This window comes from Galeopterus variegatus, unplaced genomic scaffold (genome assembly GCF_000696425.1).
Source record: "Galeopterus variegatus unplaced genomic scaffold, G_variegatus-3.0.2 Scaffold504, whole genome shotgun sequence".
Lineage (NCBI taxonomy): Eukaryota > Metazoa > Chordata > Mammalia > Dermoptera > Cynocephalidae > Galeopterus > Galeopterus variegatus.
The window spans coordinates 631,124-659,109 of record NW_007726615.1 but is presented as its reverse complement, the minus strand read 5'-3'; the positions used below and the strand labels follow the sequence as shown (position 1 = coordinate 659,109).

The window sequence follows — 27,986 nt, the reverse complement described above, 5'->3', positions numbered from 1 at the left end:
CATCCCAGCCTGGTGAAGTATTCCAGGATTGGACTGCTTTCCCCTGTGGGGAAAACACAAACCTGGGGGCGGGCCCGGGGGCGGGAGCACCGCCGCGCTTCCCAAGCGGCGCACTATCCAGTGCGCCACCGGGCCGGCCCCTAGTTTTGTGTTTTCCCAACAGGTGAAAGCAGTCCAATCCTGGAATACTTCACCAGGCTGGGATGTACAGTGTCTTCTGCCATTCTTTAATAAGCCATGCTTCTTGGTTTGGTTTAAGGGTGCTTCCTCCTAGAGGAGGAAGAATCCATAAAAACAGAAATGTGAGGGTAAATTTCAATAACCTTATGAGGGAGGTCTTAGTCAAATGGTACAGGGTTTCCAAACATTATAATGATTCCAAGTTTTGTATTAAAAAATGGATAACACTTTCTTTGTGTTTTTAGCAGAATAGTTTGTCATGTAAAGTTGGAGTTCCATCATTTGTTTCAAGCCCTGCCTTTTTTTTTCTGCCTAAAATCTGGAGACTGCCATGATTTCCCTTGGAAATGCTGTTTTCAAAAGCAGAGTAAGGGCCGGCCAAGTGGCGCACTGGAGAGTGCGCCGCTTGGGAGCGTGGCGGCGCTCCCGCCGAGGGTTCGGATCCCATGTGGAGACCGGTTCCCGCTTGCTGGCTGAGCGTGGTGCAGGCGCAACACTGAGGGTTGCGATCCCATTGCCGGTCCCTGGTACGGGTGCGACACCGAGGGTTGCGATCCCGTTACCGGTCAGTAAAAAAGACAAAAAGGAAAAAACAAAGCAGAGTAAGAAGACACTGTCCTGAAAAAGATGCTTCAAGTTTATAAGTAAAACCAATTTTCTAATTATATAAATACATGGTAAATAGTCAGGCCTTTGGAAATAGTGCAGACAGCACAAAAGTCTGAGACAATAATCACACAGCACAGCAGCCAGCTGCTGGTGTGGAATATCTTAGGATAGATAACCATTTCCTCCCAAGTTCAAGATAGTTACCAAATGAGGGTTGAACAAGACTAAATACACTCCCAAAACCAATAATGCCAGACTGACCACTGGAACCTCCAGTAACTGTTCTCTTATGAAAGATATACTGATTTTTCTGATTTGCAGCTTGTACCTCAGAAGTGTACTTTGAACATTCATGGGTATAATGCCAGGAAAGAGAGAAATCTAATGCAAAGAAGACATCATAAGAGAAGCAGCCAATTTCTGATTTATCCAGGTCCTCTCTTGTATCTTCTCCTGCTAGCCCCCTCCTCACCTACTGAAAATTTTATGGCTTGTAAAATCTCCGTCAAGGTAGGCAAAGGGAAGACAAAACTTAAGATCAAGCTTATTTTTTTGTTTTTCCTTTTTCATATTCTCTAGTAGTCTCAATGAAAACCTGGTAGGAGACTAAAATTATAATCCAGATTAAACTAAAAAAAAAATTTCCTGTCTTCCATTTTTCACTAGTAAATAGATAAGCACCCTTGCCAAAAAAAAAAAAAAAAAAAAAAGGAAATGAAAAGAAAAACAGGAAATTGGTTTGGTCATGTATTATGGGAGCCCCAGATCCTACAGGGCACTCATGTAGTGTTTGCCTAGTTCAAAGAACTCACCTGGGCCAATAGGTAGAGACATCAGTTTATTAGACTCATGGGAGGTGCTGATGGCAGCTGATCAGCTGGAAATCTGCACCATCACAGGATACATACAAGTTATATAGTGAACAGATCAAAGTAGAGGTGTAAATCATTTGCATGCATATGTGTAGACCCTCAACTGGCTCATGTAACTCAGAACTTGGGAGATCTGGCTGAGTAGCTAAGTTAACCTACTTGCTACCCTCCTGGCACCAGAATAGTTTAACACTAGTGTGCTAACTCATTTACATGCTAATTCATTACTCAGGGCTCCTGCTTCCTCCAGTCTTCCATTTGTTTTAAAGGAGATGTTTGTCTTAAAGGAGAAGTGCCTTTCCTTGGGTAACTACCTTGGCCAGGGATAGTTTCCCAGCGGGGAGAGGTTGGGGGAAGTCTGGTATGCATGGGAAGGGAGAATAGGTCTATGTCCAGCATTTACACTACAGGTCACTAGTAAAATTTATAGAAATCAGGTGAATAAAAGGGGGAAGGACAACTGCCTGTCTACAAAAAAGATCCATTGTGCTGGTTTTAGAAACAGTGTGATATAGCTTTATATAGCATATATGAAGAATGTGGGTGTTGGAGTCAGTAGATCTGGGTTTGAATCCCCATTTGTCACATACTAGCTGTAACTTCAAGTTACCTCTCATGTAAAACCAGTCTCATAATACATGCTATTGTAAGATAGAATTACAGGAGTATGTATAAACAGCCTAGTACAGAACCTGGCCCATGGTAGGCATTCTAGATTACCAGATGCCCTTCCCCTTTTCTTATTGCCTGGTATATCAGGGATAACATAGCAGCTTGAGGTGCACATGCAAGGTGTATTAGTCTATTTCTGTTGCTTATAACAGAAATACCTGAAACTGGGTAACTTATAAAGAAACAATATTTATTGCTTATAGTTTCAGAGGCTGGGAAATCCAAAGCCCAGGGAACACATCTGTTGAGTTGACTCTACAGCAGTGCAGGATGTCACATGGTGAGAATTGCGTAGCAAAGAGAGACACTAACCTCACTCCTCTCCTTTGAAAGCCCTCAGAACCACGCCCACGACCACCATTAAGCCATCAACTTATTAATCCATTTACGAAGGCATGTTCCTCACAATCTAATCACCTCTTCAAGGCCTCCCCTTTCAAAGATAACAATAGGATTTCCCAACTTCTTAACACTGTCAGGTGGGGGTTAAGTTTCTAACACATGGACTTTGGGGGAACACGAGTCAATCCAAGGCACAAGTGTACTTCAAAAAGTCCATGGAAAGATTCATATTATCTTGTAATTCTGTTTTTCCATAAACTTTTCGAAGGACCCTCCCACTGTATCTCGATCTCTAAGGTTGTTAAAATATTCACCCTATCCCCACAGACCTCAGCCTCCATCAAGAGCCATAAATATGACAGAAAAAGTGATAGGAAGATGTCCAACCAGGTTTTCATAAAACTCAGTGTCAAAACAAAAGTAAGAATCCATGACCTCTTATCTTGATGCAGGATACTACCAAAAAAAGTGAGGCTAAAATCTAAACAGCAGCAGAAGATTCAAGGCACCCATCCAAAACAAGAATGTATATGACATAAGCCTTCCAAATTCTAAGGGACTATAACTGTATTTATTACACTAATTCTTTTTTCCCCCCTCTAGAAAACTGATGATGATGCAATTGATTTTGATTATACTGTTCTACTTCATGAATTTTCAACGCAGGTAAAATACAAAATTGTATGTAGAATTGTTTTTGCCAGAAGTTTTTGCAGATTATAATATTTTATAACTCATTTCCTAGGAAATCATTCCCTGTCATATTCACTTGGTCTGGTACCCTGGCAAACCACTAAAAGTGAAGTACCACTGTCAAGAGCCACCAACACCAGAAGAAGCCTCTGGAACCGAAGAAGGATCAGCTGTGGCACCAACAGAGCTTAGTAATTTCTAAAGAGAAAAAAATAACCTGTTTATACCAAATTCTAGACAAAATGACTGTGCTAGCCTAAATCATTATTCTAGTAAAACAGTTAATGTATAGGCATTCTAATAATTTGGGAACGCCTGTGATTACAGTACTCAAAAATTAAAAGATGTTAGGGTTTTTGTTTGTTTTGCAATTGGTCTACGTTAGATTTTAACTCTGGGAGCATGTGCATACTGAACTCTGCTTAGTGCTAAACAGTCACCAGCAGGTTCCTTAAAGTTTCAGCCCTAAAATGTAAAACCTGGTCAGTTACAATGTGCTGCAACTTGATCAATAAGTATTTAAAAAAATAAAACAGAGAAAACAATTATGATCTCATCTCTGAATCTGCATTTCTTTTTATTTTGAACATATTGTAGCTAACTATTTTATGTGGCTAAATTGCTACTTCCTAGTATGTAAACAAAGATAATATATTTTCCGTGAATGCAAATTGAAGAGAAAATATTAACTGGTTAAAAGAAATTTTACTATATTGTGTGATTTCAAGGAAGTATGCCTTTTTAACTGGATATCTACTTTTAAACACGTTTATGTTTCTAAATAATAAAATGTGTTAAATTTGTTCACAGAGATTTGTATATATAGGCAAAATTTGTGCTGAACTGGAATTAAATGAAATTTAATATTGCTTAATTCAAACTTTACAAATGATATAGTGTTTCACCAGATAAAGCTGTCTGCAAACATAAATTAAAAGGAACACAATAAAATATATCAAATATTGTAATTTTCATTTATAAGGACAACCTGGACCCAGTGTTGGCCTAAGTAATTTATAAAAGCAAACACAATATGTATCATAATCAAATTCAACGGAATACCTCCTCAAGACAGAAAGAATTGATCCAGGATATGTTGCCATCATTTGCCTCTCAAAATTAGTTTCATTTAATAGAATGCTTATTATCAGTCTCTAAAAACCTTGCACCAGGTTTCTTGGCCAGTAACTGATTAGAAATCAGTAGCCTTAAAATAAGACAAAATATTACTTTTAAAGTCTGCCATATACCACCATTAACTCAATGGATTAAAGACATAAATGTAAGAGCTGAAACTATAAACTCCTAAAAGAAAACATAGGAGAAACACTTCAGGATGTAGGACTGGGCAAAGACTTTATGAATAAGACCCCAAAAGCACAGGCAACAAAAGAAAAACAAGTGGGATTATATCAAACTAAAAAGCTTCTGCACTGCAAAAGAAACAATTAACAGAGAGAAAAGACAACCGACAGAATGGAAAAAATATTTGCAAACTATGGATCTGACAAGGGATTAGTATCCAAAATATAAAATGAGCTCAACAGTAAGAAAACAAATAACCCAATTTAAAAATGGGCAAAGTTGCCGAATAGGCATTTCTCAAAGAAAGATGTACAAATAGCCAACAGACACATGAAAAAATGCTCAACATCACTAAGCATCAGGGAAATGCAAATCAAAACCACACTGAGATATTATCTCATCCCAGTTAGACTGGCTATTATGAAAAATAACAAATTTGGTGAGTGTTTTAGTCCGTTTTGTGTTGCTATAACAGAATTACCTGAGACTGGGTAATTTATAAGGAAAAGAGGTTTATTTGGCTTACGATTCTGGGACAGCTGCATCTGGCACGGGCCTCAGGCTGCTTCTACTCATGGCAGAAAGTGGCAGGCAGCCAGCGGGTACAAGCAGATCACATGGCGACAGGAAGCAACAGAGACAGAGAGGAGGCGCCAGGGTCCTATAAACAAGCTCTCGTGGGAACTAATAGAGTGAGAACTCACTCACTACCCTTCCTCCCCCAGGGAGAGCATTAATCCATTCATGAGGGATCTGCCCCCATGACTCAATCAGTTTCCAACACTGCCACACTGGGGATCAAATTTCCACATGAGTTTTGGAGGGGACAACACATCCAAACTCCATCAGCGAGGATGTGGAGAAAGGGGAACCCTCCTACACTGTTGGTGGGACTGTCAATTACTGCAGCCACTATGGAAAATGGTATGGAGGTTCTTCAAATAACTACAGATAGAACTACTGTACAATCCAGCAATCCCATTGCTGAGTATATACCCAAAGGAGTGGAAATCATCATGTCAAAGGGATATCTGCACTCCCGTGTTTATTGCAGCTCTATTTACAGTAGCCAAGAGTGGGAAACAACCTAAATGCCCATTGACAGATCACTGGATAAAGAAAATGTGGTATATAATACTACTTGGCCTTCAAAAAGAATGAAATTCTACTATTTTTTGCAACATGGAAGAACTTAGAGAAAATCATGTTAAGTGAAATAAACCAGGCACAGAAAGAGAAATACCATATGTCCTCACTCATAAATAGGAGCTAATAAATAAACACATAAAAAAAAGAAAAGAAAAACCATCACAATAATACATTGAATTCAAAAAAAAAAAAAAAAAGAACTGTGGTTATTAGAGGTAGGAATCAGGGAGGGGAGTCAGCAAGAAATTGGTTAAGAATCACAAAAATTGATTACGTTTTGTAAACATGAGTATACTAATTATCCTGACCACCACATATTGTATACAGGTATTGATATTCAATTCTGTACCCCCCAAATATGTACAATCGTTTCAATAAAAAACTGTCAAAAAAATAAAAAGAAACATTTCTGCACTGTTAGATAATTGAAAAAGTTTATACTAAAGAAAAAAAACATGAATTCTTTGAAAATAAAAATAAACAGATCCAGTTCATATATTTTCTGTTTAAAACTCCAACCCTTTGCATTTATCTTCCCAATATCCACTTGATTTAGAGTTCTAAGTATTCTGAAGCATTGCAAACAATCATTTAAAGGAAACATCAGCTCTCCCACCTATGCGATAACGAAAATATCAATGAAACAGTCTACAGTGATTAAATCAGGCCAAAACCAAGTAATAATTTCCTCTGACTGAAGTTCCCTCAATCATCTCAAAACAAGATCCCAAGAGCATTATAATAGCATATTCTATGTCCTGTGATTGTTAATCTTTTTGTATCACATTGGGGACCAGAAAGGGTCCTTTGCTTGGTGTTTTAGCTTTCTAGAGTCTCAGCTTTCTCAAAGTCCTTATCCTTGTGGACCGGAATTAAGGCTGTTGAGGAAGAAATAATTTTATGGTATAGTGAGAGCCAAATGTGAGGATCGGCCCAGGAAACAAACCAACAAAGTTGAGAAGTGCTTTGAAGTCTACAAGAAGTTGAAAAATTTTATGAAATAGTTTGGAAAAGGGCAGGAGATTCCCCATACCACAGTTGTCCCATTTTCACTGGTGAGTAAAATATGTAAGTTACAACTATCAGTTACAGATTATAGCACATAAACAGAAACAAACAAAAAGCCTACAGGCGGGAGAGCATCTAAGCTAATCTTAAAGATAACTTGGAACTTACATGAATTCCTTAAACAGGATGTCTCACCCAAGTCATGAGGCTCCCCTTCAAGTCAACTGATATTTTTTAGAGAAGTGCTTGTGTAGCTGAGTCAGCTAAAAGTCCTCATCCTCATACCAGCATTTTTCATTAGTGAGATTAGGCTCGCATATGTGACCATAACTCACCCAGGAAAGGATTCTAAGGTAAGCCTTTAACGGATTTATTTCAGTATAATAGATTATGAAGGGAATTCTATACATACAACATACAAACATTATCACCTAATTTATAAATTTGCAAAACCCACACACGTTAAACCGAATAAAAATTTCTCAATATTACCATTAGAACATCTTTCTAATTTTTTATCGTATTTGTCAAGTTAATCTCTAATGTCTAATAAACTGCTAAATGTGTATATAAAAAAGAACATCTTTTCAAGCACAAGCTCTAAAATTGCTGACTTGATTTTACTACCTGGATTCCATTAGCTAACAGAGAAAACTTACTTCCTCTGCCTTGGCATAAAATGAAAAAAACTCTAAATTCCCTAAGCCCCCTTTTCATTAACAGTCTAAATTCTTCTGAATCATTCTGAGCCAATGACAGTTACACACAGCATCCCATTCATTTTCCTAATCTCTTTAGAACTTTAAGACACAAAAAACAGTACCAGGATTTTGTCTGCATTCCATTTTGCTCTACTCAGTTTCATTTTTTTCCTACATGAATTATGAATTGTTAAGAAGTTAAATAATTTCTTTTGAAAGTCAGGTGGAAGCTTCTATATTTGCACTTGAATGTTAGTCCTTCATGACATCTTAGTTTATTACACTGATTTCTCTCAGCTTAGAAAATTCTGACCCATTCTGTGACTTTTCCTAGCTTTCAAAGTACTACAGTCACATAACATGCTGCCTGGCATTTATTTAAATGAATAGTCACAATAAATTTTCTGTGAATACAATAAACTTGTTTTGATGATGCTTCATAATGTTATTTATCTAAAGAGACCCTTTAAGCTGCATTTAAAGCTCCAATTCAACAATTTATCATTTTAGCAATGAAAACAGTTATCTTCTATAAAGGGATGCCTTCCAACATGTCACAATTTTCTTCTTGGTGACTGCCAATTTTAAGACTCATCCAGGTTTCAAAACATTAAAATATGAAAAATTCTAAACTTCAGAACTGATGAAATTTTAGTGATTTCACAAACTACCTGTCTAAATGAACAGAGTGGAAAGGAACTTTACAGGTAAAATTCTCAACCAAAAAACCAACAGCCCAAACTCTACTACCACACAAAACAATATTAAGTGACACATCTAAATTCCACAAATCTTTCATTTCATGTCTCGGGCCTAAGTGCAGACAATATGCAGTGGTCTTTAACTTTGATTGCATATTATAATCACCTGAAAGAAAACTTTTTATATATACATATTTTTTAAAAAGGTGACCGGTAACGGGATCTTAACCCTTCACTTGGTGTTGTCAGCACCACGCTCTCCCAAGTGAGCTAACCCGCCATTCCTACATAGGGATCCTAACCTGTGGCCTTGGTGTTATCAGCACCGCACTCTCCCAAGTGAGCTAACCCGCCATTCCTACATAGGGATCCTAACCCGTGGCCTTGGTGTTATCAGCACCGCACTCTCCCAAGTGAGCACCGTGGGCTGGCCCTAAACTTTTTATCTTGATACAGCCAAAGAATCTGAGTATCTGGGGGTGTACCTGGGGTATTTCTTTTTAAACTTCCACAGGTGATTTTTAAAGTGCAGCCAGGGCTGGGAATCAGTGCAATACTGCCTAGTGCTGTTATCCAACACAAGTAATACTATCTTTCTTTAAATTAGCCAACAATTACCTTCACAATAGTAGTATGAAAAATCCTCATTTGCGAATATTCTCATTAATTTTTTCCCTGCTACAGTGTTTGGTTAGCATGTGGCATTTACCAACTATAACTAACTAATGAGTTAGCAAGTGATGTGAGTTCTGGTCCTGGATCTGTCTCTATGTGATTGTAGTCTAGTTAATCCCACCAGCTAGGCCTCTGTCATTGACTATGAAATGCTGGTGTTGGATTAGGTATCTAGGATCTATCTTACATTATAACTTTATAACCAGAATGCTTAACAAATTAAAAACACGTCCAAATTTATCCATCTTAATTCCAATATTTCTGATTATTTTCAATAGCCGGAGGAACTGTGCAAAATTCTGAGAATTTCCTCGCAAGGAAAAATATTCAAAGTTATTGTGAATGGCATGAGATGCAGATGAAATGCCAAAGCAACCATATTTTTCAGGCTTGATACTACTGTAGCAACACACATATTCATGGGGGAAATGCAATTGGTGAGTAATCATAACTAAAGTATCAATTTGAAAACTTAATGAGTTGTGTGGTCTTTGAAAAGTTATTTATCTTCTCTGTGCCTTCGCTTCCTGTATTACAAAATGGACATAATAGTACTTACCCTCATAAGGTTGTGAGAACTTAGATAATGCATTTAAAGTATTTAGCAAATGTCTTTAAAATATGTGCTCAATACTTTTAAAAAGTCTTTTTCTTCCTAAAAACCTTAAGTTATAAAGCCAAATCTATAAATCAGGAAAACCAAAAGAATTTAAAATCAGTTATTTCTATTATCCAGTAAGAGAAAGGACCAGGATATGTTTATAGCATCATATGATTTTTTGAATGAAGCAATTCTGAACAGTATGGCAGAACTGCCTGGGAAAGCACAATTTATTCTGGAAAGAAAAGCTTTACATTTATTCTTTTGTAATCTCAATGAATACAATTTATGATAAATTCCAACAGATTCAAATTCAACTAGCATTTACTAGGTGAATGAAACTGGACAGCAATTCTATAAATTATATTTTATTACTTAGGGCTGCAGAAACATTAACACAAATAAAAGCATATGCAATGATCTGTTACTTACTTCAAATAGGACCACAACAAAGTAACATTTATACTCCTAAAACAGAGGCAGTTACAAATTTGTAGAAGCCACAAATTGAAGCAATCAGCCATATACAAAACAATTAGAAATTTAGCTAGTATTTTAATATCCCAATGAAGAATATGAAAAACATTCTCTATTAAAATCATACGAAATCCACTCTTAAATGCCCATTAATGATCCTCCAAGTGTCATGATATACACAATTCGCTTTCAAGTCTTCATCAAAATAATAACAAAAAAACCCAACAAAACCCTTTTAAATACAGAGACAATGGACAAACAGATAAGGCAAATAAGACAAAATAATTATACGATAAACAAATGTTAAAACTATTCATTACTGAACCTAGATGGAAGGTATATGGCTGTTCTTTGTACTGTTTTTTTCAGTTTTTCTGTTTGTTGAAAATTCTTATGATAAAAAATTTGGAAAGGAAGTGTACTTACATTCTAAGCTTAAAAGTATAAGTGTCTTCCCCCCTTAAATAAATATCAAATACATTTTAGTAATAATCATTTTATTTGGGATTTTTCAATGAACTATAAAAGTAATCCACAGAGTTGAGATATACATATAATTATGTTTGAATATAATAGAAGTTCCTGAATGTGAAATAGGAAGGACTTCTAAAATTTCTTGTTTTCTGCAGTCTGAATTCATTCCACTGGAATCCATCAAAGTATCTAAACCCTGCAGACTCAGTTAAAACTAATCAACTCAAAGTGAGAAAAACTAGTTCTTGGCTTTTCCTTTTTTTGCAGGAAGTTGACCTGTAGCTTCCAAATACTTATTAATGAGGTCTTCTTGTGTGGATGGTGAACATGGCTGATATCTGCAGTACTCCATTGTATATTCTCCTTTTCCCTAGGAGTTACAAAAAATAATTAAAATAAAATTTTTATGACTATCAATAAAGTCATAAAATGATGCAAAGTCAGGAATTCACAAATTTGACCATTTTGTAGGGTGGTCTTTTGAAAAGCACTGTAACAAAGTTTAAACACTTGCTTACCTCTGTGCATGACCTAAGTTCAGTGGAATAACCAAACATATCATTTAGAGGGACCTGAAAACAAACACAATAGATATTAGCATTGCTTATTGAAAAATATTTGAGAAAAATATAGAGATGCCTTAACCATTTAATTTCTTTAGACTCAGGTTTTGACTCGCTACTTCTTGGTTTAAAATAATTAAAAGCCAAAGAAAAAGATTTTTGTTTTATTCCAAGTGGAAACCCTATTTAAAAATTATTTCATTTGACAGTCACAACTAGAAACCAAATTTTTCAGTTTCACAGAGTGGACACCATTCATAGCCTTTCCTCCTTATCCCCACTCCACTCTTTGGCCCTGACTCTAGCATTTGCAAGTGTTTCTCTTGTGAAAATGTTAATATAACTCTCCTTTGGCCACCTTAATGTAGTGTCTTCCAGGAGGCCTTATGTAAATAATATGATGAACACTTTCTCCAATGGGATTTAAGTCAAGGAAGATACAGGAAATGGAATTAAATATTATCCCAATAAATTAGTGATAACAGAATAAAATAGCTATGCAAATAAAGCTAAAATGAGAAAGATAACTAGATATCTAAGAAAATGACATATTCACAAAAGGCCAAGATGAAATGAATCTTATCTTTAGCTTTTTTACTTAAGAGTTGCTCTAACAGCAAATTACAGAAATTGCCACATATGCAACTATATAAGCCACAAATTCAACAAGGAAACATATCAATTTGCTCTAGTCTCCAAAAAACAAAAGCTAACTCTGATTTCCTTCTGTGGTTAAGAAAAACAAGATTGCCAATGACCAAAGGTACTCACATCTGCATACAGTGTGAAATAGTCCTCAATTCCATCTTGTCCTGTGATTACCCCATGGCGCCGGTTAATTCCTGCAATTACTGCTCCCTGAAATTCACTTGGGGCTGTAACTTCCACAGACATAATAGGTTCAAGAATACATAATGTTGCATTTGACAAGGCTAGGTTTAAAAAAAAAGTTGATTAGTCTTTAAAAAACTTGAATCTTTTCTATTCAGACTTAGGAAAGGGAGATAGACAGTGATCCCCCAAAGGTACACATGCAGATGATGAGGTTAAAACATTTGATCTAGACTCATTTTTCTAACAGCAGTAATAGTCACTCTTCTGAATGGAAATTTCAGTAAGACTACATTTAATTCTAGCATTAGGAATTCCATAACCATATTTTTATCCTTACAACTCATTAAACTGCAGAAAATAACACAAAGTGGTCTTAAAATAACATTCAATCAAATTCTTTTTTTTCTTTTTCTTTTAAAGATGACCGGTTAAGGGGACCTTAACCCTTGATTTGGTGTTGTCAGCACCACACTTTCCAAGTAAGACAACCGGCCATCCCTACAAAGGGATCCGAACCCGTGGCCTTGGTGTTATCAGCACCACACTTTCCCAAGTGAGTCATGGGCCAGCCCTTCAATCAAATTCTTTACCATCTGAATTATCCAGCTAAGTTATTTATTCTCTCTGAAAATCTTCAGGGGTAAAGACACTAACAGCTAAGTCTTTGACCAAAGTAAACTCATTTTTTCCTGTTTGTTCCCGGCAGACAGGTATGTTTAACTATAAGAAAATACCTTTTACCAAACGGCAGGAATAGAGGTAGAGGGCACCCTTTGTAAACTTGGAGACAAGAATCGAGTCATGCCTGAACTAGGCTGAACAATTTCCACACCTGATGAGAATTAGAAGACCAAGTTTCTAGTTTCTGTTCTATCTCTAACAAGTTACATGTCTTTTGGAAAAATACAGTCTGTCAGGTCTCAAATTTCTTCACCTACAAAATAAAGATGTTGGACTAGATGCAGAAGGCCATTTAAACATTAAAACTCAATGTGCATATCTGCATTTATTTTTTATCCCACTTTACACATAATCAGAACACTTCTTACTGTTACAAATGCTGACTGTTTACATGTGACAATATGAAGAGAGTATAATAAAACTCCAAATGTTCATACTTAATTTGCAAGTTGTAATAGTACAGAATAATACCTCAACCTCAGATTGGCTGAATTTTCTCAAAATAAAGGCTTTAAGCAAAACACATCAAAAATGAGAGAGAAAATACATTGTCTTAAAATAACCATAACATCAATCTCTTTATAATAAATTAATTAGCAATCATTCTTGTACATTCACTAAGGTACTTCTTCTAAAGACACTATTAATTTAAGTGCAATAATTATAAGAATAGCAATGTAATATACTCTCATTTCTTAGAAATATTTTTAATTCAAATCATATCCTAGCTTACACCTATCTTTGACTAATAAATCCTAAATAATAAATTCTGTTCCGAACAGAGGAATAATTGAATTTACAGAAATCTGCAGACTCCTAAGCTTCACTGGCTAAGCCCTGCAGAATCCTATAGACATCTAAATCAGACTAACAATTCTAGACCGTAGAAACAGTCTTATTTCTCATAACTTCTTGAGTTACCACAACAACAGAGCCTTCCTGGCTCTAAAAACATGTAATTAATACAGAAAAAGGCCTCCAGAATAGACATATCCAGATTTGGTTACACATTACCTAATGTTTTCAATAGGTTAGTAATGCAAAAGAGAGATTGTGAAAGGGTCATATTTAAATGGAAGGAAAGGGCCAAGTGTATAGTGCCCATCACTTAATTGTTGAGGACAGGCTGTCTAGTTCTGTTTCATATTCCTTCACCCTGCTCCATTCTTTTTAACTTCCTCTTTCTGCCTAAATCCACTTCCTGATTCACTTCCAAATGAACCCTGCCCTTATACATGCCTTCCTCTAACCCTATCCCATGTGATAAGACTCCAGAGCTAACACACCCTGCCATTTTTCAACAGCCACATGGCCCCCAAGTCCTAAAAGCAATTTTTCCCTCAAGGAGATCCATGTGGTCTGTAGCTCCTGAAGGAAGGATGCGAAAATACTATTATCATCATAGGATCTTTTAAGCCAAAGTAGTGGGTAGAGATAGTAACGTTTCTATTTCAGCCCACTAGGATTAACACTGATATCACCAGGTCAGATGCTAAAGTGGCTATGTAAAGTGGTCAAGGTCTATGACTCTGGTCTGTGTTTAACTCTCAGCTCCACCACTATCATGTAACCCCGTGTCATTCAATTAACTGCTCTGATCCTCAACTTACTTAACTGTAAGGTCACTGTGAAGATAATTCAAGTAATTAGTATAATACACAGCACATAAGCAATCAACAAATGTTATGACCACTCGGCAATAAACTAGCTAGTGAAAGGATGGCATGACACAGTGAAGGGTCAAAGGTAATACAACAGGAAGAGGGATTAGCACTCACTATGTTCAAAAATGTATGTGCAAGTGTTTTCAAGTACACTGTCATTTAATATTTGTGGAATTACTATTATTTTTTTTGGTGGCTGGCCAATACAGGGATCTGAACCTGTGAACTTGGTGTTATAAAGCTGTATAAAGCTGTGCTCTAACTAACTGAGCTAACCAGCCAGCCTATTTGTGGAATTATTATCACCAGCTGCCTGAAGAAAGTTCAGATGATTTGTCCATTTCTACACAGTAAATAAGGAACAGAGCCAGGTTTCAAACTCAAAGCCCAGCACATAATATAACAGGATATTTAAAAAAGCATACTGTTAAGTTAAATGAGCTAACAATATAACTGTGGCTAGGCCTTTATTTAACCTGCAGAGTTGCTACAAGTTTAGTGTTTCTGGGGAGACCAAGCATGGCGCTCTCTCTAAAAACTATTGACAGAAAATGATGGCAATGGTCACATCCATAGGGTGAAATACGCCCAAACAGAATATTCAATTTCACATTTCAATTTTGGGGTGCATCACTGATTAATCTCATAGACAAAGTTTAAAATTGGTTCAAAATGGCTCCAGTTTTCATTTTTTTAATGAAGAATACATGAAAATGTGAACTATTTTTCTTCCAATTTTGATAATACATAACATATAATGATAATATATTATAATAACTATGATAGCTTATAAGGTATCTTATACTAAGCTCATTTACCAACATTTTCACCCTGAAACTCTCATATGACATTCAATGGAGATATATGTATAAAAGTTGATTTCTTACTGAGTTTGGCAAGAATTTCCTTTCACCTGACTTTTACGTTTTTGTCTTTTTCTTCTTTTTTTAGGACTGCAAAAGCTGATTTTTATTTTTACGCCAAATCTTATGTTTTTCAAAATTTTTATCTTATGTTTAATTGACAAATAATAACTGTATATATTTATGGGGTACACTGTGATTTTAAACATCTTTGTATTTCAATCACAGAGAAATAAGAATCAGATGAAGAAATAGCAAAGTAATTAATTTTTCATACTAACACTCTGCTTGTCAGCACATATATATCTAGCAAAAAAATAAAACTCAATTCAATTATAATCTAGTATTTTTCTTTTGCACAGCTACCAGGCAATTAATATTTAATGTTTATATACCTAAATAATAAAAACCTAAATGGTACATATTCAACTATTTAGTTAATATTCATAGATACACTGACATTTTTTCGTGGATATATATGTATACTAGCGGCATACATATCTATATTTATTTATATTTAAATATAGGAACAATTAAAAAGGATGAGGCTTTTAGTTAATTGATAACCATGTCAATTATCTGGGTTTACGTAACTTCTATCTCCAGGAAAGCTACCAGTATCCAGCAAAGAACAACTGGTGCTTTCTAATTTGTTTTAACTATACTTCTGAAAAATATATAAAATGATTATAAGTACTGTGTCAGTTTAAGATTTAAGATCAAGATGCCAAATAAAGTCTTATTTTCTTTGTGGTTTTATTTTCCTGTTTCCTATTAACACAATCTTCAGATTGTGATAAGATTTCTGCATCATACTGCATTTTTAATATAATAGAGAGCTGATATAAAAGAAAGAAAATGGAGGATTCCCTATCCTTTTCACAGCTGAGAAACTGAAACATGAATTGCTAAAGGCTCCAAATAGTTTGAGTAAAATAAGGAATTAGCAACCTGGTCAAGAAAACTTCTCCAGCCATTGACCCACATCTGATCACAAATGCAAACTGAGACCAAAAGCAACATAAAGTCCAAAATTCATAGAGAATCAATAAAATCCTAATCTACAGAATGCTTAGGAAATATTACAATTAACTTTCCTATTGTTGATTTTAACCCTCTTTGATGAAAATATTTCTGAAATGTTTTATGAATCATAATATAATTCTCCTGTGTAAAGACACTTATGGACATTACTAGTGAATTATCACATAATGACTATGGAAGAGATGGCAAAAAGAATAAATTTTCTGGCTTCAGGACACAACTTTGAGGCTCCTTTGTTAAAAAACCCTGATGTCAAACTGCTTCAAAATACTTTGCCATCCTCAAAATGCCTGAAAACTTACAATATCATACACTTAAAAAAAAATTACAGGGCCGGCCCCGTGGCACACTGGAGAGTGCACCGCTTGGGAGCGCGGCGGCGCTCCCGCCAAGGGTTCGGATCCCATGTGGAGACCAGTTCCCACTCACTGGCTGAGCACAGTGCGGGCACAACACCGAGGATTGCGATCCCACTGCCGGTCCCCGGTACGGGTGCGACACCGAGGGTTGCGATCCCGTTACCGGTCAGTAAAAAAGACAAAAAGGAGAAAGAAAAAAAAAAAAAAATTACAAATTTATGGATTTCTTGACATTTGAATAAGTCACTAAAAACAGCATGACTGTAGTTAACATATCTTTAAAATATTTCTTAGGGGACGAGTCCGTGGCGCACTCGGGAGAGTGCGGCGCTGGGAGCGCAGCAGCACTCCCGCCACAGGTTCAGATCCTATATAGGGATGACTGGTGCGCTCACAGTGCTCACTGGCTGCGTGCGGTGCAGCCGGTCTCAAAAAGGAAAAAAAAAAAAAAAAAAAAAAAAAAAATTTTCTTAGAATTCTGAGCATTTCAGTTTTCTCTATGAAAAACAGAACTTACAGATTATCTATGAATTTAAACATACAAAGAAAAATCAGATAATTCAGGAGAATAGGACAGGCTTTAATATTGTGAGAGAGAACAGTAATCTATCTTCACTTCAATTCTATAAATATTTGCTCACTACCTACCATATTTCCTGGTGTGGTGTCTAGTGCTGGGGGTGGAGAAGACTAATAACAGTGCTGCCTTCTGAGATTCTTATGGTCTATTGGGAAAAATAGACACACCAAGGCAGAGGTGCTAGGACGTAGCATACCTTGTTTTAGAGCACCTTCTCCTGCTCTGGTGAAAGAGATTTCATTGGAATCAACCATGTGGTGCGCTCCATCTTGCAAAACAAATCGGAGCCCAGAGATCTTGTGACCAGAAAGAGGGCCCTTCTCGCAGGCATCCAAAAACCCCTGTTAACGAATTAACACAAATTATGGAGTGAGTGGATTTTACTTGCAGATGCATTACCAAGAACTCCTAAACTTTATGTTCAGAAGTATAATGTTTTCATGTATGCTATATATCACTCCTTAAAAAACAATTTTTTAAAAAGTTTAACATATTTACTATTTAAGTTTTATAACTGTGGCATCTAGAGCAATCCCTTGGAAAAGCACACTACTCAGGTGAGCTGGTTTGAAAGCAATGCTAAGAGTGCTAACAATCACTTTCTCATAAACTCATCTTCAGGAAGTAATACATAATAGAGACAGCATGACCTTAATTTTACAATGAGGAAACAGAGGAAACACAAAACTAAGGAACTCCTTAAAAGAAAACCCCCATTAAAATTGCTATTTATTCACTATCTGTGTCTTGAGCCCCTACTACATGCCTATCACTGCTTTGCCTCATTAGCAGACCACCACATTATAGCTTCAGTATTATACTACCAGTAAGAATTAGAATTAAATTTTTTTAAAAAAACAGCTTCACTAGGCCGGCCCGTGGCTCTCTCGGTAGAGTGCGGTGCTGATAACACCAAGGCCACGGGTTTGGATCCTATACAGGGATGGCCGGTTTGCTCACTGGCTGAGCGTGGTGCTGACAACACCAAGCCAAGGGTTGAGATCCCCTTACCGGTCAACCTTTAAAAAAAAAAAAAAAAAAACAGCTTCACTGAGGTATAACTGATATCAAATTTTATACTTTAAATATGTGCACTTTATTGTATAAGTCTGTAATTCTTTTTCATTCAGTTATTTAACAAATATTTGTAGAGCACCTAATTCAGGTTAGTTTTTCCTGGCAGCACAGTCACATGGCTTCAGACAGTTCAATGTATTTCTGACATTTCAAAAACTGCAAATTATGCATGCTGAAGCTCTCCTTCACCTACATTAATCTTGGAGAATATAACATATTTAAATGCGTGTGAATGATAAAATATTGCCTTGAAATAAGAGTATAAATGAATGAAATACATTTATCACAAAAAAATGCTATGGCCACTGAAACAAAAATTAATATTAATAATTACTACTATTATTCATATTATTAATACTAATATTAATATTAATAAGTATTTCTAAAGTTAAAAGGTTAAAAAAAACCCAAAACCTGATATATAAGAGTAAATAATTGCTAAAGGTTAACAGGAGCCTTAAAACAAGTGACCCAGAAAGCAAACAGAACACTTATTCCTTATATGTGCAAAGCACTTCACAATTCGCAAAGAAATGTAACAGTCTTATCTGATCCTCAATTTTGTAAGGGGTGGAGGTTTAAGTATTTTATCGTCAGTTCACAAATGAAGAAATTGGTTCTGAAAACTGGTTTACCAAGGAGTACATTAATCAGTAGCAGAGAAGACAGTAGCACCAAGTGTTGGGAATCTTAATGAATGATCATTCTACCATGATAGTATACATAAAACTTTCATAAATCCCTAAGTACTACTACAAATTTTATTTGCTGATTACAGTCAATGCAGTAGTTTCAATTTATCAATATTTCGCTATGATTTTTCTATGATAACTATGATTAAGAAACAGAATGACTTCCCATCATTGTCACAGTATCCATTTATAGTTCTTAAACTTAAAGAACTGAAGAGTCTATACTAGATGGAAAGCTTAACAATCAGATAAAGAAGCAGGACTGTAACTAAAAAGATCCATAGCAGACAATGTGGTAGAAGATAAAGTATGACTGTGTTTAATAAGTAAAAATGCAAAAAAGCTTTTAATACATTTACCTTTTCTACAGCAGGCACAAACGCCTTTGGAACATTCGCTCCAAATGTTTCGTCTGAAAACTCCAGCTTAGTGTAGTTCTCTGGGTCCAGAGGTTCCAGCACACCTATCACTTTTCCAAACTGGCCTGCGCCACCTGACTGTTTTTTATGTGTAAAATCAAACCTGAAAGTATTTAAGAGGAAAAAAAATCCCCCCAAAACATTGCATTATGTAATTACCAAAATGAAATAGCTTCTACTAATTTAATGCAAAAACCACATTTAACAATTTTTCTTTGAATATGATGGCCCTGCTATAAAATTTTATTGTAGAATTTACTTGAAAAAGAATCCTCTTTCCTGTTGTTACTTGGGGGTGAGGATGTGGTACACCACCAAGGTAATCTACAGTTTTTAATTCTGCCAATTCTGAATTTCACAAATAAAAAAGGAAGTCAAGTAATTAAAATATGAAGGTCAGTTTAAGGTTCTTGTTCTAATAACCTATATTCCAAAGAGCTTACCCACTTCGTTGGGAATGCTTCCTTTCCCTGGAACACAATGTTCTCTCCTTAAATCTCTGTAACCAAGGACAGTTACTTGAAAAATAGGAACTCTGATAGCTAATTTATTCAGATAGCTCCTATTTGATTTTACTACTCGGACATTATAGACTCAGGCAATACAAGAAAAGGGAGTTCCAATAATTAACACTTGAAAAAGATTGGCAAAATGATAGTGACTAAGTAAGCCACTCAAAAAGACATATATAGACATAAGTCGGTTTACTTCAAGGCACCTCTGCACCTCGCCCTATGCAGGATACTGTGCGCTGTGTATAAGGAAAGTGTCCTCCAGTCTGCAAATGAAGCAACCGATTTATCTTTCTCTGGGGAGGAAACTGGAAGTCTCAAAGGAGACGCCCAGAGGACACTCAAAGGCCAGAAAGCCCCTCCCTGCACGTCCGTAAAGGTTAATAAAAGGAAAGATAAAATTCCTGCCAACCTAGCCCACCAACACCCTCCCCACAGTACCCCTGGCGCCTGCCAAGGCCCAGCCTCTCCGCCAGCGGGAACCGCCTGGTAAGGCAGGCGGTGGTGGGCGGGGCCGCAGAGCACCCGCCCAGGGCGCCTGGATGCAGCCTGTCAGAGCCCCAAACAGCAGTTCCTGAATAGGGAGGAGCTCCTGATCCCACCCAGGCCCAGCCGGAGGCAGCCGTGCTGACTGTCCCGTCTTGGCGACCCGGCAGCAAGCCGGACGGGCAGCCCCGCGGTCACCGCTCGCCAAGAATGGAAATCCCACCGACCCACTACCCAGCCTCCAGGGCGGCCTCGGTGGCGGAAAACTGCATCAACTACCAGCAGGGGACCCCCCACAAGGTGTTCCTGGTGCAGACGGTCAAACAAGCCAGCATGGAGGTGAGTCCGGCAGGGGCTGAGCACGGGTCCCAGCCTTGCTCCTCCGCGTGCAACCTCCCCCACCCCCCGCCTGTTTTGGGACACACCGCTGTCGTCTGGTCTAGGGAAATTAAGATTTCTGGGGGATAGTCTACACTCCAATCTCTGGAGACGGCCCAGGACGGTTTTTTGTTTTCACCGTAAGTCAGAAACATGGATAGTTTTTATGTGCACTATTACAAGGAAGTGGGAAAATGCTCTAAGTAAGGGGCGACATTTTTCAAAAGAATCTTAAAACTGTTTCTTTTTCTCACTTGTGACTCTATTCTGGACCAACAAAAGTTCCTGTCTTCCAAACGACTCTCCGTTGCCTAAATTTTAAGATCAATCCCCTCGACAAATTGAAAGGGGAAACAAACAGCAAGAAAAACTGACAACCTGGGCCGGCCTGTGGCTCACTCGGGACAGTGGGGTGCTGATAATACCAAGGCCATAGGTTTGGATCCCATATAGGGATGGCCGGTTAGCTCAGGTGCTAACAACACCAAGTCAAGGGTTAAGATCCCCTTACCGGTCATCTTTAAAAAAAAAAAAAAAGAGAGAAACTGACAACCAGAGAACGAAAGCATTATGGGCTGACATTTCACTCTAACCACCCAAACCCCACTGCCACATGACTGCTTTGAAGGATGCGCTCCCTCTGGCTAAAGGGTTGAATTAAATGTTTAAGGACTCAGCAATCACTAACTTGTTTCCATTTACCAAAGTCTACTGGATTTGAGATCGTCCTTTATTTATTTCATAGTTTTAACTGCTAACAGTTAACAGGAGCTAACAGAGCAGATTTCAAAACTGTACCAGACAACTTAATTAGGTATAAATTTTCAATCTGTATCTTGACTTATAACTGAAATACCTAAACATTTCCCTTACTCTTATAAAATGTGTTAAAGTATTTTGCAGGTCCACTAATATACAAGTAAAAACAGTACTTAGGTACATTAAGTCTCCAACCACTTTGCAGTAATCTGCCTTAAAATGGAATTCACATTCATTGAACACTGTTTGGAGGATACACTGGACTTTATGAAAAATCTTGTCAAAGGTGTATCCTATTTGTCATCTTTAGAATTAAGAGCTGTTTCATAATACCTTATGTAGAGAATTTAGGATCGCACATCCAGAGGCTGATGTCTTCTGATGACTGAAAGTGAGTTGTGCACATTTTATCTGTATGCTTTCATCCCACCCTTTTGTCTGCATCCAAAATAAACTTGATAGAGGACTTGCTAAATTAGATGTTACATACATGGTGACATGCCTTTTTTAAGATCTAAAGACTTTAATCATTTTCCCCCATCTGCCAGCACCCCCAAACCAAATGAGAATGGATTCATCTAAAAATGCAAATATTTGATTTACTGCTATAATATTTTCTTCTCTTCACCACATTTTCTTAATTTCAGGATATTTCAGGAAGAGGACATAAGTATCACCTTAAATTTTCTGTGGAAGAAATTATCCAAAGAGTAAGTGAAATGTCCTTTATTATTAAACAAAATTTGATTCTAAATATTCCAGATCATCTTTGTTGTTCAAATCTATAGGATTAGTTTGTTTGTTTTGTTTTGTTTTTTAAGAAATCCCTGCCTCTAAAAAATACTAACCATATGGGCAAAGCTTACAAGGGTCAGTTTTTACTATCTTTGTATATTCTGAGATATATGTGTTATTTCTGTTGAACTGTACAGAAAACACACTATATACTTCAGTTCAAATAACTTCCCTTAAAAGATTAGATACTCATAGGGCAGTCTGAATTTATGCCTAATAAGAAGTGAAGTAATTTACTCTCCAGTCATGATCACTTTCCTATGCCTGCCTTTCTAATTCTGTTTTTGATTGGGTATTTAAAGAAAGCAAGTCCTTTTAGGTATTCATGAGCAATAGAATAACCAACTGATACCCCTTCAGATAAGGATCTTCCAGTAATGGGGCAGGGAAATTTTTTAAAAATTATACACCTGTTAAATTACTAATAAGACAAACTTAAAAAGAACTGCAATCTGCACCATAACCATCTTGAAATTTTTAAAAAGTTTGCCCTTTTGTTGAACTTAAATTATAAGAGATATAGGTTAACATAGGGAGATTTCATAAAAAGGCATCTGAACTGCTAGATAGTCATCTTTACGAAGCATAACCCAATGCTACAGTCTTCTAATTTTCCATCTAGATACAGACTGCTATATCTGCATTTCAAAAAATTTGTTATTTCAGGAGCAGTAAGAGTAATAGAAAAACTTAAAAAATAACCAGAGTCTTGAGTTGGTATGTAAAACCAGACTAAAATCTGGCCTTGCAAATGGACACTCCATTAATATTGAAATATATTCAAAGTTTTAAGATTAGAATTTACAGATTATGAGAGTTTCTAATTATAAGGTAAGTTATCTATTTTTGAGGTACTCACATGATACTACTAGAAAATGAATAGACTGGCCCCAATTAGATACCTATGAAAATAAGCACTCTGAAACAACACCATTAGAGGCCAATGCTCTAAATTATACCTCAAAGAATAATTAGTAACAGATGGCCATCTATAGGTAAGGATCTTTTGCAAAAATGTTTAAACAGCAAATTACGGTGAACTGCACAGCTGAAGTGCTTTACCCTCCATTGGGACAAGATGGTGCACCAGAAGTCAATTTCACATTTGAAGGAGAATTTGGAAAGAACCCAGATGAAGAAGACAACACATTTTATCAAAGACTTAAGTCCATGAAGGAACCACTAGAAGCTCAAAACATTCCAGGTATATGAATATGGCATGGAAAAATATATATTTTTTTCAACTTTAAGATCAATCTCAATTATCTATACTCAAAATTACTAGATGTTAATGTTGTTGGAAATACACTAGTTTTTGCAAAAATATTCATTTCTAATCTAATCCAACAAAAAAGAGGCCTTGGAACTTTATAGATTCATGGTCTAATTATTTTCGGCATGCATTTGAAGAAAACTAAAACGTAACTTAGAATTTGAATTTTTTAAAAGGTTAATACTGTATGTATAAAATAATTACATTTATCATATAAATGTTTCCCCCAGACAGCTTTGGAAATGTATCTCCAGAAATGAAGCCAGTTCGACATTTAGCTTGGGTTGCCTGTGGTTATATAATATGGCAAAATTCTACCGAAAACACATGGTATAAAATGGTAAAAATTCAAACTGTCAAGCAAGTGGTAAGTAGTTTCTATAAAATGCGCTATTAACAGGGTTAATATTTTATTGAAAGTGTCAAAATTCATAATTGGATAAATAGGGTCCCTACAGTTATTTTGTATTTAAAATAGTGGACCTGGTATTTTGAAGGAGAGGTCAGTTACAATCAAAACTAGAGAAGGTGAAGAGTTGTAGGAAGAGTCCAAAGCAACAGCAACTGGTCCAAAAAGTCTCTTGGTTTGGTTAAGAGATGTAAACCACAGGCCTCCTTTGTCTCAAAACTTGCCTTCCTAATAGTAGTGTTGGGTTAGTTTGCATTCCTTAGGAACATACTTCCTGACAAAGAAGCATAATAGTAGCAAGGCAAAGCCAAGGATTTCAATGAAACACTCTGTATTAATAAGTAATATCTAGACTGCACTTTCAAAAGACACCATGGTAAATGGTTCTTAACCTTTCATATTAGGCAAGACAGATTTAATTATGATGCTTTACTCAAACCGTCTCCTAGAGCAAAAAAGTTTGGAGAATTTTATTAGTAGAGGCAAGATGGAATCCCACGTAAACAAACTACTTGTAGTATAAGGATTCTCCCCATCTTTAATCTGCTCTACAAAGGTCCTCAGGGCCACTTTTTATGGCAGTCACAAGCAAAACTGCACTTTCAAGAAAGTACAATCTTGAGTTAAAATCTGGCATTCATTTTTTGTGCTTGGTTTAATACAGATTATTTCCTTTGCTAACCTAAGTTTTGTGTTCAAATGACCATAATCATGCCATACTGAAACTCTCTCTTCTTTTTTCCTCTACTGAAATGGAGGTGCCACAGCCACTGAGAAACATGGCTGGCATTTTTTTCCTCGGGGATCTGCCTGGAGGAAAAATAGTAGCATCTCAGTCTTTGTGAAGCTTGCTGTATTGTCTCTGAAACAGTTCTACTACTCATTCCTTAGCATGCTGTACATAGTTTCTTTTGTAACCCATTTAGTCATAATTTACAACCTCATATCTTACTTGTTGCCAGCCTTATGTTTTAAGTCTCATGATATAACTAGAAGTGCGTTTTTCTAGAACTTTTTAAAAGATAAGAATAAATTCTTTGATTTTAGCTTTATTAAGAGTTTTTTAAAAATTTCAACTGGTATCTAATGGAAATTAAAAAAAAAAATAGAGTGCAAAGAAACCACAACAAACCTATTTAGTCAGCTCCACGAGAGAAAAGCACTTTCCAATTGACTTGTTTCAGCTTGTTGGTAACAAACTGCAGGGCAGCTAGAGCACCTTTTCTCCACATGCTTTTGTAACTACTCATTAGATACCTATGGGCACTGGAGGGCAGGATACCCAATTATAGTACTCAGAGTGTGATGCCAAAAACCTAACATAAATATTACGACAACATATAGAGAAACTGATCCTTTTTTCTAATGTATTTTTGTAGACATCAACCTTGGTTACAACATCCCTATAGGGGTGTAGAGGCCTCGAGTAATTGAATCCAGGTACAGAGGTCATAAAATGATAATCATGATTTTTCAAGCCATGTTTTTAGCAAAATATGTAAAAGACATTGCTAGTAGTTTCAAGAAAGGAAACTCCTGTAACCCTTCACCAAATTGCAGTTTTAAAGCATTAATGAACATCAACAGAAGGGTTTAACCACTGCTTCAGGCCATATATATTATATATGTTTATCAAGATCGAACGTGTAAAAACTCTTACCGATTTTTATATTATCTTTAAAGGACATCCTTTGTTAACACATTCGAAGACAAGATTAGTTCAAGATACTATAATGAGGGAACAGTAGTATGCTTTTACTTGACCCAGGGGCCATATTTATAACTGTTATAAGGAGCCACAGGAGCTTGTGCTGCCCCTTAGTGTCTAGGGCTCCTCTCAACACATTGATTATAAGCTTTAAAAAACCTTATAGAAGCACAGCTAATTTCTGACGATGATGGTTTTAAAGTATGTGGATGCAGTGTTTCTTCATATCTAATGGTATAAGTTACTTTTTATTCCCAAAGCAGTAAACATTACAGATCAAATCTTTAATTACAAAATGAGATAACATTTATTTATATTTTACAATCTTCAGTTTTCTAAAAGAATTTTCTATTATAAAATTGGTTTCTTCTAATGTAAACTCTCAGTGCTACAGTTTCTCCCTTAATTGATGCTTTAAAAAAAGAAAAAAAAAAGACGGGTAAGGGGATCTTAAACCTTGACTTGGTGTTGTCAGCACCACACTCTTCTGAGTGAGCCACCGGCCGGCCCTAAGTGATGCTTTTCTGAACAATGGAAACATTAAGGATTCTTAGTAACAAACTTATATACTGTAATGCTCTTAAGTAGCTACCATACTTCGAAACTAAAAACAGGTAAATGATTTTTAGAGTAACAAATATAAAATCATGATTTTAAATTGTAGTTTGACTTACTTTATAAGAGAATAGTTTTTCTGTTAGACTAAATTGAAATAAATTATAACACCAAATTTTTATTGTTACCTAAATGGAAGTATTATAATCATTTACTAATCAAAGCTGATTTTTTAAATTAAAATGTTATTTTTGCCAATGATATTAAGTTTTAAACACCAGGTTTTTATTCTTTGTCATAGCAAAGAAATGATGACTTTATTGAATTAGACTACACTATTCTACTGCATGACATTGCATCTCAGGTACAGTATCATTTATCTTTATTTGATGCCGCTTTGGAAACTGAGACTCCTTTTATAGCTACAGTATGCTTTATTAATTCTGACTCTAAATCAGAATTCATGCAAATTCAGATAGGCACCAGGTTGAAGTATATTATACTTGTAGCAATTTAACATGTTTTGTGCTATTCTTTGTGAGGACTGTTTTGTTTCTAACAAAATATAAACCCAACTATGTTTTCTTAATTTTATCATTGCATTTTTACTTGTAGGAGATTATTCCCTGGCAAATGCAAGTTCTCTGGCATCCACAATATGGTACTAAAGTAAAACATAATAGCCGTCTGCCAAAGGAAGTACTAATGGAATAAATGACCCTAACACTGGGATGAAGTATAAACATGCCTATTAATGACATGTATGCCAGTTTTCATCGGTATCTAGCTTAAGGGGCCAAACAAATCCCGAAGTGTCGCTTGTATAAATGTCTTGATTACAGTATAGAACTATGCGGTTTCCACAATAAAGTGTCAACTATGTAAAAACATCTTTATAACAATAATAGTGCTATGTTTAACCCATAATAAAAAGCTTTAATTTCAGTCTCTTAATGTTTAATTATGTTGCATACTTACGGGACAGGGGTAGTAATGGTCTCTCTAAAAGCAACTTTTGGCTTTCCTGTGATACAAGGACAGCCATACTCTCTTTCCATCCTCTAAAAAGAGTGGGGGAGATAATTTTTTGGTATATTTAAAGTAAAAAAATAAACTGAAAGAAGAAAATCCTAAGCAGCTTAAATACCATAGGTAAGCAAACAAATCTTAAATCATTTTAGTATCTTACAAGGATTACATATGTGAAACTTAATACAAACCACTATTACAGATTTTATATAAATAAATGCTAATTTAGACTGCTTAATTTACACCTGCCTCCAATTAATCTATCCACTAAAACTTTACCATAATAGTATTACATATTCACTGGAATAGTTTATAAATCTGTTGTCAGGTTTTTCTATCTCAACTTTAAAGATATGATCATAGCACAGTTTCTCATCATATATCTTTTGTTTTCCTTCACACACACACACACACACACACACACACACACACACACACACACACACACACACGAGACCTTTCCTAGGAAAGTATAGGCCCCACCCACGCTTTTATCTATGAGGGGTCTTCAGAAATTCATGTAAAGATTTATATTATCTTTCAATTCTATTTTCCACTAATTTTTGAAATAGCCTCATATTTTAATGATCTTCAAGTAATGACTTGAGAAGAAATGGCCTGAAGAATGGGTACAACTGCAGGTCGTCTCCCTAAGGCTGGGACCAGGATTTAGTTGACCCCATTAACCATGCCCTGGGGATGGAGAATGCTTTTGTTGAAAATCCCCTGAGCCGGGCCGGCCCGGTGGCACACTGCTATAGTGCGCCGCTTGGGAAGTGCGGCAGCGCTCCCGCCGAGGGTTCGGATCCCACATACAGACCGGTTCCCGCTCACTGGCTGAGCGAGG

At 36.3% G+C, this 27,986-nt stretch overlaps 3 protein-coding genes across 6 annotated transcripts in view; 2 read left to right on the top strand and 1 right to left on the bottom strand.

Annotated features, from left to right (window-relative positions):
- Positions 1-3,778, top strand: part of RARRES1 (retinoic acid receptor responder (tazarotene induced) 1) — an 18,963-nt gene extending 15,185 nt beyond the window's left edge. The window contains exons 5-6 of the mRNA XM_008569506.1: positions 3,279-3,341; positions 3,421-3,778. Of these exons, the coding sequence (XP_008567728.1) occupies positions 3,279-3,341; positions 3,421-3,570 (213 nt within the window). The 3' untranslated portion in view covers positions 3,571-3,778. The remainder of the gene's footprint in view (positions 1-3,278; positions 3,342-3,420) is intronic.
- Positions 3,779-9,720: 5,942 nt separating this feature from the next.
- Positions 9,721-27,986, bottom strand: part of GFM1 (G elongation factor, mitochondrial 1) — a 42,954-nt gene continuing 24,688 nt past the window's right edge. For 3 of the 4 annotated variants that reach the window (XM_008569500.1, XM_008569501.1, XM_008569502.1), the window contains 6 exons: positions 27,089-27,171; positions 19,176-19,338; positions 17,244-17,388; positions 11,794-11,954; positions 10,978-11,031; positions 9,721-10,829 (listed from right to left, as the gene is read on the bottom strand). In XM_008569500.1, the coding sequence (XP_008567722.1) occupies positions 10,698-10,829; positions 10,978-11,031; positions 11,794-11,954; positions 17,244-17,388; positions 19,176-19,338; positions 27,089-27,171 (738 nt within the window). In that variant the 3' untranslated portion in view covers positions 9,721-10,697. The remainder of the gene's footprint in view (positions 10,830-10,977; positions 11,032-11,793; positions 11,955-17,243; positions 17,389-19,175; positions 19,339-27,088; positions 27,172-27,986) is intronic. The other variant, XM_008569503.1, reaches the window with a different exon arrangement.
- Positions 20,276-27,060, top strand: LXN (latexin). The gene is made up of 6 exons (XM_008569498.1): positions 20,276-20,572; positions 22,018-22,080; positions 23,192-23,369; positions 23,669-23,805; positions 26,412-26,474; positions 26,726-27,060. The coding sequence occupies exons 1-6, from the start codon at positions 20,444-20,446 to the stop codon at positions 26,822-26,824; spliced, it is 669 nt and encodes a 222-aa protein (XP_008567720.1). The 5' UTR covers positions 20,276-20,443; the 3' UTR covers positions 26,825-27,060.